The following is an 11,501-nucleotide window of genomic DNA, read 5'->3' on the forward strand; positions in this document are numbered from 1 at the left end:
GCAGCGGGAGGGCATGGCAAGGCCCCGGGACCCCATGGGGAGAGGCCTGCGCTGGGGTCTCTCCCGGCACGACTCCTTTTTCCCAGCCTGGGAAGGTCTGAGAGGGGCCCCACAGCTGGCAGCCCCCGCCTCGGTGTCACCTGCATGTGTTCTCGCCAACCACGAAGGTGCCATCAGGGAAAAAAGTGATACGCCCCTCTTTAGGCCTCTTGTAACGAGCTTTAATGAACTCATTGGTGCTGGCTGGGGGCAGGTATCCTGGAGGCACTCTAGTGCCAGCCCCCCTCGAAGGTCCCTGGCATCCTGCAGTCCGGAGAGATCTGGAACAACACAGGCAGCACCGTGGGGACCTGGTCCTGGCCAGGTGCTCCCCTGGCCACCCTGCTCCTGAGACTCATTCTCCAGGGATCTTCCCACAAAAGAAGACATCCCAAGCAGCAGTACCTCAGGAAAAACTCTCTGGACCTTTCTTCCCCTTCTCCCGCCTTACCTCAGCAAGGAAAGCTGCAGCTGTCACCCGCAGTTGAACCGAGGAGGAATCCAGCCACAGCACGAGGTTCTCCACCAGAGCGGGGGAGTCCAGCCCAGCGCAGACCAGGACTCTGCACAGGGGACACAAGCGAGGGACACACATTTACCCAGGGAGGTCACAGGCCGGGTCTCCAACGTGCCCTTTCCCCGACGCAGATGCTATTCAGCTCAGGACGGCTTCCCAGGCACGCCGGAAGGGTCCCGGCAGCCATTTCCCTGGGCACAGCCCTGCAGGAGTCGGCCAGATGCACCCCTGGGGCTCTCACCTGCTCAGGAGACTCACACCCTCAGGGTGAGCCACGGGGTCTTCCAGGAGAGCCCACACTCCCCAGCGCCTGAGCAGCCACACCCATTTGTGCTCCATGCATCTGCCTAGCACCAGCTTCATGGCTGAAAGGAAAATCCTGGCAAAAGAAACAAAACCCACAACATCAACACACACAGTCAAACAAAACAGACCCGAACAACAGCAACAGCACAAACCCAAAGACATCTCAAATCACAGCAGCTTAGGGGAAGACCTATCTTTAGCAGAGCTCAGTACCCCTGAAGGATGCTTCACAGCCTTCAAGACTGCAGCTACCAAGACTGGCATTTTCTTCACACCCCAAACCCTCTGAAGCAGAAGAAAACCCACAGCCCAAGACTGACTCCATGATAGAAAACAACCAAGGCATCACCTAATACCTCTTCCCACCCGCATTTTGCAAAGAATGACACCAGTGCCCACGAGAGTCGCTGCTCGCAGCGAGGACCGTCGAGGGAGTGCAATGCTGTTGTGCATGCAAGGGTATGCAGGGGGAGAGACGACAGCCGTGCGCAGCAAGAGCTGCGCAAAGACCTTCCTGCCTGGGAGCTGGAGTTTCTCCATGGAGGAGCAGAAGTAAAACCAACAGCAACAACCTGTTTCCAACTCTAGGAAGCGGGGCAGGCAAAGCAATCCCTCAGACCCACAAAGGCACCTGTCTTGGCCAGGGGAACTTGAAGCCAGCCCCTCCATCTGCCCCTTCACTCCTTACCTGCACGGCTTCTCCTCAAGCACCCGGCCCTCGCGGTACAGTTGTCTATAGCTGCTCCTTCGGGAATGCAGCCTCTCCTCGCCCAGCGTTTCACTGGCCCACCTTAGAAGGCCAGGAAGGAGGTGGGGAAGCAGTTGCCTGAGCTCCTCCGTGCTCCTCAGGGCAAGCACCACCTTGGAGATGGCACAGGTGATCTGCAGGGAAACATGACCAAGAACCACGTGTTCAGGCAAGGCCTTTTCCCACCAGCCCGGTTCCCCCGCCTGCCTGGGCTGGGGGGTTACTCTCTGTGGTTCTCACTTCTGCAACAGCCTTGGGTCTCAGGAGCACAAAACTGTTCTGACTCCCCACTTTCCTTGAGGCCAGCCCAGCCCAGCACCCTGAGAGTCTCCACTGGCAAAGGGCACCCTTGTCCCAAGTCTGAGCTAGAAAGCAGATGCAAAGCTGCAGAAACGCTTCTGCTGTTGAACGTACCGTTGTACTCTCCAGAGCGGTCTGAGGGCTGTGCCCTTCACAAGCGGAGGAGTCAGTCCCCAGGGGTTCATTTCCCACTCTGCTCAGCTTCTCCACTAAGCACCTCAGGATCTGACTCCCAAAGATGTTTGCCCCCAGACTCCTCCACACCTTTATCGTGTCACTGCAAGGGAAGAGACATTCACCCCTGAGCCCGTATTCTCGCAGTCCTGCAGTGCCCACAAACCTCCTCATCTGCAGTGGGGATTACACCCCACTCACGGCAGACACAGGCACGCAGTCAATGTGTTCAGGCAGAAGAAAAAAAAACTACTTCTCAACCGGACCCCAAGTGCCAGCAAGCTGCAGGGTCACTGGTTGACTACAGCGGGGAAGCGGGTAGTGCACGTACCTGTTCAGGGGCAGACCTTTCTGGACCAGACTGCTGACCACGGGTTCCCAGTGAAACTGGGCAAGGAGAAACACTGCACGGAGCAGGAAGGGCCTCTGAGTGCTCTGCTGCATGTAGGTGCAAAGGGTGTTCAGGATTTGGGGCACCTGGATGGAAGAAGGGGAGAGAGAAGGGCTCAGTGCATCCTCTACCTCGTCCTGCAGGGCCCAGACACAGTCACTCAACACATGAGCAACGCCCGCTCCTGCCACACAGAGTCCAGACCCAGCTTGAAACCTCCGCCCTCCCACCCTGCCTGACCCTGACCCACGTCTGGAGCCGAGTGTGCTCTTGGCAATCGTCCGCACACATACACACACGCACACGCTCATACGCACGCACACAGGCACTCACAGGCGCAGCCTCAGTCACTGTATGTGCCTGGGCCCAACTGCGGGAGCAGCTGCGTGCCCTGTGTGCACGCAGAGGGCAGGGACACTTTTCACACCCAGCGCTTGAGTAACCCTCCCCATGTGTCTGTAGCGATGGAAGACCAAAACCAAACACGTTCTTCAAGACCCTGAAGGTACCTTGCAGGGCCTCTGCAAGGGCACGTGACCACTTCCAGAGGAACCCAGTTCTTCAGGGACAGTTTTCCTTGTCTCTAATCTCCTTTCCTAAAGTACCAACCCCTTCCCTACACAGAGGATCTGTCCCCGAAGGAAAGGGGTGTTTGTCTGAGCCTTTTGCAGTTAGAAGTCATGGCCATGGTAAGGACAAAGAGACAGCCATGTCCCTCGTCCTGAGGAAGAGCCCAGCTTCTATAACGGCTGCCTACCCTGTGACTGACGTCCTGTCGGCAGCGGACTGCCACAGAGGCAGCCTGGGCTGCATGAGCCACTGGTGGCCCTCAAGCCTGAGTGGAGCGCAGCCGAGTGCGAGCGGAGGAGGAGGACAGGAGCCTGGCCAGGCACAGCTCAAGGCCAGAGGCTGCCAGGCTACAAAGGGGCAGCAACTGGGGGGCTAAAGGAAGAGCCCCTTGCAGGCTGGGTAACACCACAGCCAGGGAAAGCAGCGAGAGCAAGGAACATGTGTCCAAACCGTGCCAAAGCTAGCGTGCCCAGCACAGCTCACAGGAGATGGAACTGGGGACCCCTGAAAAAGAGCAGGGTGAAGTGGGTCCCAGGGCAGGGAGCACTGGGATTGTCCCCGGAGGAAGGGCAGGAACAGCAAGGTTGGTACCTCCCAGGGCCTCACTCATGGGAAGGACCTGGGCCAGCAGGAGACTTTGGACAAGCGCCCGTATCCTCGGATCACAAGCTGGGGCAGACGCCAGCAGCAGGTGCCGACGCACGACTCTGACCAGCAGTAGCCCCTGGGCTCAGCACACTGGCGGCGTTTCTTCAGCCCCTGCCAGCTGCGCGGGGTGTAGTGCAACAGCCAGCAGGAGAAAAGACAAAGTCAAATGGAGAAAAAGGTCCCCTTTACCTCCTGGAGTATTTCCTTTCTGCATTCCTCCAGGAAGGCAAACACCCACTTCCACAACACTCTTGCACGTACGGGTGTGACATGCCGCAAGTTGTCCAGGATGGCAGTCAGAAAGTCTGTAGCCTGTGCTGGGGGGATGCATTTCCAAACAGCCTGGAAACAAGTCAGGAACAGGAGAGACCGTGTCACAGCTCTGCTCCCGCATTTCAGAAAGGAAAGGGAACTTGGCAGGACTGTTAGCTCAGCAGTCACGCAGGGGGCAATCCCTTGACCCTCCTGCTGGGCATGCAGTGCCGTTTACCTCTGACACAGCTCACCCGCTTGGAAGTGTCTCCCCCACGGGGTTTGCTTATATACCAAATGTGTATTCTGACAAGAGCACTCATACACAGATGTGTGCACAAACACACACATCACGGTATTTGCCCCAGCGTGCCTAAAGGACACTCTTAGCTCAGTGAAAAGCCAGAAGCCAAAGCTACTTGCTAACACCCCCTGTCTTGGCAGCTCACTCTGGAGACAGAGAGACTCTCTGCAGGGGAGCAGGGAGACATGCAGGAGCCCGGGCGCTGGCCCCCACCCCACTGTTTTGGGGCCAGTTACCTTTCCTATTTTGGTGCAGGCCTCAAACACAGTCTCGGTGTCGGGGCTGTTCAGCTTCTCACAGAGGCTCCCAATCTCATCTGCCTGAGGCACCATGTTCATGGTCTTGGCTGGAACAAACACCAAGAGAAAAGAAAAGTCACATCTACAGAAGCCCAACCCCTGGTCCCACATACCAATAAAAGAAAACCCAAGTGGTGGCAGTGAAGGCCACAGGGAAACCCAGGGCCCTGCTGAACTCAGGGCAGCAGGATTTCCCGAGCCTGATGAATGGCTGACAAATTCTGGGCTGGAAAGATCCTTCTTCCTCCTTGATCCGTTTGCTGGGGCTTCAGGGTTTCAGCAGCCTCTGCTCCTCACAGCTGCATCCCCTATTCCCACACAGACCACCACCATCTCTGGGAGGCAGGAGACCTCCCCGTGACTTCCTCAGCACAGGCAGACCCTGCTGCCCGAAGAGATGGCATGGAGGGCAGCAGTCCCCAGCATCAGTGATGATGTCCTGCTCTCAGACAGCAGCAAGGGATGGCCCTGACCACCCAGCCTCACTCACACCCTGTGGAGGTGGGACTCCGCAACCCTCTCCCCGAGATCCTTCCGGAGTTGGCCAGGGAGGCCGAGGGTTAACAGGGTGGGAGCACAAAACCAGTCAAGCATGTTGCCTCCACTTTCCCTCCTGGGGACAGGGCCTGGCCCCGTGGCACCCCTGTGGCACCAGGCCAGGAAGGGAGGGAGGATCAGGCTGAGCGAGGCTGGGAAGCGCCCGCTTTCCTCACCTTGCATTTGCAGAAGGTAGCCAAGGCAGACCCCTGCCCTCCAGCGGGATATGGCCAGGTCGTCGGTGGTCAGGAACACCAGCAGTCCCATCAGGGAGCCCAGCTGCTTGCAGGGACCGCCTCTCTGCAGGGGAGAGCAGCAGGAAAACGGGTTGCAGGCAGCCCCAGCAACTGCTTGCCTCTACAGCCCATCCTGCTTCCGGAACAGCAACTGGGCAGAGGGGCAGGCAGAAGGGCTGTCCCAGAATCCCAGGAGCCCCGAAACCTTGCACCCAGCTGGGCGGGGCTCCCTTCCAGGGACAGGAATGCTGGCAATGGGACACAGGGCACGTGGGGTGCCTACTCACCTGCAGCTCACATCGCTCCTTGCAGGTGCCCAGCACATGGCCGCAGACCCACAGGGCTCTCTCCCGCTCCCATTCTTTGGCTGAGGTGAGCCAGCCCTTCAGGACCTGGGGCAAGGTGCATCTCTCTCACAACAGAATTCTTTCTCTCCCTGAGATCCCTCTCCCTCCTTCTCTGGCCCCTTCCCTGCACAGCCCCTGGCCCCACCAAGCACTGCCACTGCAGCCCTCACCACCCCGCTCTCTCCAGCTGCCTCTGCCCTGAGCCAGGTGTTGCTGCCCTGCCAGTGTCTCCACACTCCAGCCTTCCCCCAGGCTGCTCTCACCCAGCTCAGGGCTGGCTCTTGGCTTTCCCTCCATCAGGGCCCACTTCTCTGCATGTCCTGAGGCTGCAGTGGCCGGGTGGGCACTCCTGGCCCCACACTCAGCCGCTGGCCACAGCCAGACAAACAGCCTTGCAGCGAGGAGCCAAAGCCCCAGTTTCCACAGGAAAGGTGTCCCAATGCTGTCCCCCCTTGGCCTCGATTCTCTGCCCCCACAACACTTCCCCTGTTGCCCCGCCGCTACTCACAAGGACCACGTCATCAAGGCAGACAGAGGTCGCCTCCGTCTCCAGAAGAGTTTCTATGAGGTGGCCCAGATCTTCCATGTTCCTCCTGTGCAGCATCTAAAAGCAGGAAAGGAGAGCTGAGGGTCTGCATCATGGGGGCTGCCAGGGCGCACTGAGCTGGGATCCTGACCCAGAGGTGGGCAGGCACTGGCCGCTGCGTACCTGCACGTTCTCAGCTGCCCTCGCTCCCTCCCTTCCCTTTTCCTTCTGCTCCTCGCAGGGATAGGACAAGGCACTCTGGCAGCACACTGACAGCAGGTTGCAATTTTCTTCCCTGCTCAGAGGTGGCCTCAGCTTGCTGGACAGAGGAGAAAGGGAGAGAAAACAGAAAGGGGAGTTAATAGCCCTCTCCAGAGTGCCTTAAACCACAACTGGTGTCCTAATTGAGGACCCAGCCCCTGCCAGAGAGCACTGCCTTCAGCTCCAGCAACTCCTGCCTCCCTCCCGGTAGGCACACCCCAACTCCCCGAGGCTCCCTTCATTTGGGACACACCCAAACTGGGGAGCACCCTCCCACCCCACAGCCCCAGCACCTCCTGGCCCCATGCTCAAGGCCACTGGGGCTGCCCCAGACAGCTGGGCTGGGGCACACTGGGGGTCCCCAGAGCCCGGGGAACAGAGCTCACCTCAACTCCTCCAGGACGTGAAACACTCCAAAATCCACGGAGTCCCTGGGCTCCCCCTTTATCCAGTCCTGCACGTCCCAGAGAGACAAGGGCAGAGTTGGCAGTGGGCAGAGACATGGGACAGCCCTCCCGCTTCCCCCAGGGACAGGCTCTGCTGCCAGGCCTGGGCAGGCACTGCCCCAGCACCCCCACAGGGCCCCAAAGGCACCACGGGAGGGACCCTGCTCCTTAGCCACAGCCACCCAGCACCAGCACCCAAGGGCCCTGCCAGCTCAGGACACAGGTCCAGGAGCTCCCGTGAAGCCCAGAGGCTGTTGTGCTGCCAGTCTGATGGCGCAGCCCAGAACTCCCCCGCGTGACCGCCCCGGCTACAGGCACTTACCAGAAGGGTCTGCATTGCCTCCTGCTTTAAGGAAAGCTCAAAGCTTTCACATTTGCCCACAGCCTGGATGGCACAGCTGACCTCGGTGATGCTCTCCACCAGGGCCAGCTTGAGCGGCGAGTCCTGAGGCCACAAAGAGAAAAGCGCCCCTTGAACTCTTTGAAGGGCTGAGCAGTGGAAGAGGAGCATGGGCAGGGGGAGCCCATGGCAGGGGTCAGATGTGGACATTGAGGACATATCCGTCCTTGGAAGATCTTTAGATAAAGACCATCCCGCTCGGTACATCAAATGCCCGAGGGGCTGGAGATGGGTCACCCAGGCATCCCTGCCCCGCACGCCCTGTGCTCTTACCCTCTGCTCAGCTCTGGAGAGCTGCAGGATGTTGCCCAGGATTTCTTTATCCACACGCCTGAGCAGCTGCTCCTTGGGGGCATGCAGCGCAACGCCGCTGTAGGTGCGCATCAGAGCAGCGCAGATGGCCTGGGCATTCTCCATCTTCTGCCACCGCTGTACCTGTGTCAACAGAAACATCACTCTGGGACTCCTGCGGGCTCCTGCAGCAGCCCTGCCCCACCACCTCACCAGATCCTTGCTTCCCTGGGCACCTCCCAGCAGCTCCCCACGCCACTCCTCGAGCTGCGAGCTCTGGGGGGCTGGGAGGTGTTCCCACTCCGCAGCTTGGGTTCTCACATGGGGATGGGGAGGAGGTGCAGCCAGCACTGCACACACTGCTGGCTGTTTGAACCCTGATTGGAGAGGTCAGGGAGCTGTCTGGAACTTTTCTGTGGAAAGGTACCAGACACAGCCTGTCATGGTCCTGCTCAGAGACGCGCAGCCTGTGCGGGTCAGTGGTGCAGGTGAGCCCCAGCTCCTCACCTCCCAGGCCAGGCTGCACCAGTCTCTCTGCAGGGCCCTGCCCTGCCCAGAAAGGCTTCCTCACAGCCCCCGGGTGGGGAGCAGAGCCAGCGAGACCTCACCAGGATCCTGCTCCCTTGCTCCAGCTTTGAGGAAGAGGCAGACAGCACGCCATACCCAACCCCTGTCGCCAGCTCCTGCTGAAGTTTAGTCACAGGCAAAGGAGCTGCAAGCAAGTGACCGCTGCATCTGCCCTGGCTGGGCAGCTCTGATCCACCCACTGTCACCCCCCGGCCCTTCCAAAGACACCTCAGGGGCCCCAATGCCAGGACGTCCCCTCTGGAACACCGGTCTTGGGTAGCTCTTACAAGAGGCCTAATCTAAATGCAGCTGCCACTATTGGGCTGCTGCAGGTGTAGAAGTGGAAAGAAGGCCAAAAAACGAAAGCCAGACAGCAAAACCCTGGATCCTTTACCTTCCAGCCCGTGGAAGTCTTACAGAACCCATCTCTGATCAAATCAGCCGAGAACGTGGTCACTGTGTCCAAGACCAGATCGAAGTGGCTCTCGGCAGCGTGGGACACAACGGAAACCATTCCCTGCAACCACAGAGAAATGGGGAGTTGGCTCCAGCCCAGGCACTCAGTCATGGCAGTGACAAGGGCCAGGCAGGATGTTGCAGCAAGGGGGAAACGGCAACAATGGGGAAATCAAGGAGCTCAGGAGCAGCCTCCGTCTCCCCCAGGAAACATGAGCAACACCTCACCTGTGCCTCAGAGAGCTCCATAGGGTTTGTCTCCTGGAGGAACCTCAGCACCTGCCCTTGGACATGTCTGAGGTCCCGACAAGCTGCCAGCGTTGTCCCCAGAGCCTTGTAAAGGAAAAGCTGAAAGAGAAGAGCCCCAGCCCGAGATGTGGTCACAGCTCGACCTGTCAGGAGAGGGCTGGCCCCAGACACATCCGACTGTCCCCGGGAGCAGGCGAGGCCGGTCGTGGTGCCAGGCTGTGGCCAGTCGCTGGGACAACCCAGGGGGAAGCGCCTTTTGGGGCGAGGAAGGGGAAGCCGTGGAAACTGCCTGTGTCAGCAGAACCCTGGCACCAGCCCCAGCCCTGGCGCAGGATAGGAGACACACCTTCTCCCAGGAGCCGGAGGCAGAGCTGACCAGCTGCTGGCTCAGTGCCTGGCTCAGGCCCACGGTCCAGGTCTGGTCCTCGATGGGCTCCAGCGACGCTTGCAGGAACTGGAGTGAACAGGAGAGGAAGTGAGTGTTGTTCTGCCCCTGGCCAGGGTGGTTTCCACGCTCGTGTGTCCCAGGACGCTGCTGGGGGAGATCTGCGCGGAACAGCTGTCTCTTCCCCCACCCCACCCAACCCTCTTTTCAGCAGCTTCCCTCTTCTCCTAACACCTCAGGCCAGACCCCCGGCATGCCGGACAGAGAAGAGGAGGCAGTGCTAAGGCGTGTGCCACAGCGTTCGAGGGCATTAGCCATCAGCCGTGGCAGGAGGGCAGGCAGCAGCTCCTCTGAGCGGGAGGGCACCTGCTGTGGGGGGAGGCGCAGGGTACTCAGGAGCTGCCCCCACCTCCTGGTGCCTGCACGGGCAGCCCCAGCTTCCTCCCACAACTTTGTCTGCTCCCTCTTCTCTCCCTCTACCTGTGACATCCCCCCAAGCAGGTACCTTAAGCACACGGTGCTCCCACTCTGCAGAGTCCAGGGAGCTCTCTCTTCTTCCTAGAAAGAAAGAGGAAGCAAAAGCTCTCGCTGCTATTCAAGCTCACACCAAATGCAAACCCAGTGGTCTCTTCTGCAATCAGACCTCCCAAAAGCCCCAGGCCATCAGGCTAGAAAGGGCCTACAAGCACCTTGCAAGACAAAGACAAAGGGATCCCAGAGGCATATGTCAGAGCCACTGATTCCAGCTGGGGAAGGACACACTGAACGCAGCTGATCCTTGCTGCCGGACTACAGTTCCCAGAACAATTCCAACCACTGAGTCACAGCATGCACCAGCCACACACATTTTCTCCATAATAGCTCACTGCTTTCTACCCATTTGCAGCCCTTCTCCCAGGCTACTGCCAAGGACGGCTGCTGCAAACCTGTCCTGGCCTGGGGACTTGGTCCTCCAAAGCCCATGGCTGCATCCCCTCCAGGAGCACCAGGCCCATCCCTGTTTCAGACACCATCCTGCCCAGGACATGGGGGTGACACCAAGACCTGCCATCCAAGGGACACCAACGGCCCCATTCATCCCCTGGGAGGAACTGATGTTGGGGGACAGCTGCACCCAGACTCCCTGCTGGCTCCCTGAAAGGGGAAAGGCAGCACAGCAAGGGCCAGGGAACTGGGGAAAATTCTCCTCCTTCATGTAGGGAACCTGCACTTCTCTGCCTCGCTCCCTCCCTCCCCTCCAACCTCCCTCCCCACCCGCACTTTACCTTCCAGGTACTGCAGCAGGAGGGGGATCTCGGTCACCCACGCCGCCCCCAAGGCTCTGTGGATCCTGTCGGGGAGGGTCTGCAGCAGCTGCAAGGCAGCGACGACGCATTTGCTGTTTCCAGAAGAAGCTGCTGCCACCAGCTAGGTGAGGGCAGGAGAGAAGGGTCACTCCTGCCCCCAGAGCCACAGCTCCTCCAGGGAGGGAGGGAGGGAGGGAGCTCGGATGCAGTGGGCAGCCGATGGCTTCACCCGGAGTGCTGCAGTCCCAAGAAAGGAGTGGGATCCCCCACAGTCTCGGTCAGTCTCGGGCACGCTGCCTCCTCCGCAGGGGTGCCAGCACTGGCCTCAACTGTGACCCAGGCTCTCCCACCACCCCTGGCCAGAGAAACTCTCTCCCAGGGCCCCACTACTCACCAGCAGCCGAGACGTCAGGAACTGGGGAGCCAGTAGCTGGGCTGCAGGGAGGAAGAAAGGTTGGGTGAGACAACGAGCCGCCACCGTGCCCTCACCCTCACACCTCCAAAGCCCCCACCCAGGGCTGAGTGCTGAGAGCAGCTGTGGTGTCACAGCGCTGGCCTGGGGGCTCCCAGAGCTGCCCAGCCTGAGATGAAGTCAACTCCTGCGCGGCCAGGAACGTGTCCTGGCTCACCAGAGTGCGCTGCGAGCAGGAGAGCCAGGCCTCTGTGCCAGGCAAGGGGCAATGCGGGGCAGAGCTCCTGCCTCTGCCCCTTGTTTTTCCTGGGATCCTGCTCAGGGCTGGTGGGGTGCAGGGCGACACGGACTGGCCCAACCCCTGGCCAAACCCAGCAGCACTCACTGGCAACAGAAAAGTGGGGCCTGACTCTGCCTTCACAGGAGGCAGCGGCGTAGCCAGAGCACCTCTGATTCTAGAGGCAGAGCTGTTTTATACGCTGAAAGCTATGGTAACACAGAGGACAATTGAAACAGCATGGGTACAGGCAGCCCCTGCGTGCACCAGCCCGCCC

The 11,501-nt window shown here is 59.9% G+C and overlaps 1 protein-coding gene across 1 annotated transcript in view; it reads right to left on the reverse strand.

The window, feature by feature from the left end:
* Nucleotides 1-210: 210 nt before the first annotated feature.
* The window catches only part of LOC113488675 (maestro heat-like repeat-containing protein family member 2B), a 15,298-nt gene continuing 4,007 nt past the window's right edge, over nucleotides 211-11,501 (reverse strand). Inside the window, exons 9-21 of the mRNA XM_026863964.1 lie at nucleotides 10,930-10,970; nucleotides 10,515-10,656; nucleotides 9,755-9,807; nucleotides 9,211-9,318; nucleotides 8,844-8,963; nucleotides 8,554-8,676; nucleotides 7,575-7,736; nucleotides 7,224-7,346; nucleotides 6,842-6,909; nucleotides 6,378-6,513; nucleotides 6,177-6,272; nucleotides 5,609-5,713; nucleotides 211-320 (exon numbers count right to left, since the gene is read on the reverse strand). Of these exons, the coding sequence (XP_026719765.1) occupies nucleotides 270-320; nucleotides 5,609-5,713; nucleotides 6,177-6,272; nucleotides 6,378-6,513; nucleotides 6,842-6,909; nucleotides 7,224-7,346; nucleotides 7,575-7,736; nucleotides 8,554-8,676; nucleotides 8,844-8,963; nucleotides 9,211-9,318; nucleotides 9,755-9,807; nucleotides 10,515-10,656; nucleotides 10,930-10,970 (1,328 nt within the window). The 3' untranslated portion in view covers nucleotides 211-269. The remainder of the gene's footprint in view (nucleotides 321-5,608; nucleotides 5,714-6,176; nucleotides 6,273-6,377; nucleotides 6,514-6,841; nucleotides 6,910-7,223; nucleotides 7,347-7,574; nucleotides 7,737-8,553; nucleotides 8,677-8,843; nucleotides 8,964-9,210; nucleotides 9,319-9,754; nucleotides 9,808-10,514; nucleotides 10,657-10,929; nucleotides 10,971-11,501) is intronic.

This window comes from Athene cunicularia (genome assembly GCF_003259725.1).
Source record: "Athene cunicularia isolate RWA chromosome 1 unlocalized genomic scaffold, athCun1 chr1_part2, whole genome shotgun sequence".
NCBI lineage: Eukaryota > Metazoa > Chordata > Aves > Strigiformes > Strigidae > Athene > Athene cunicularia.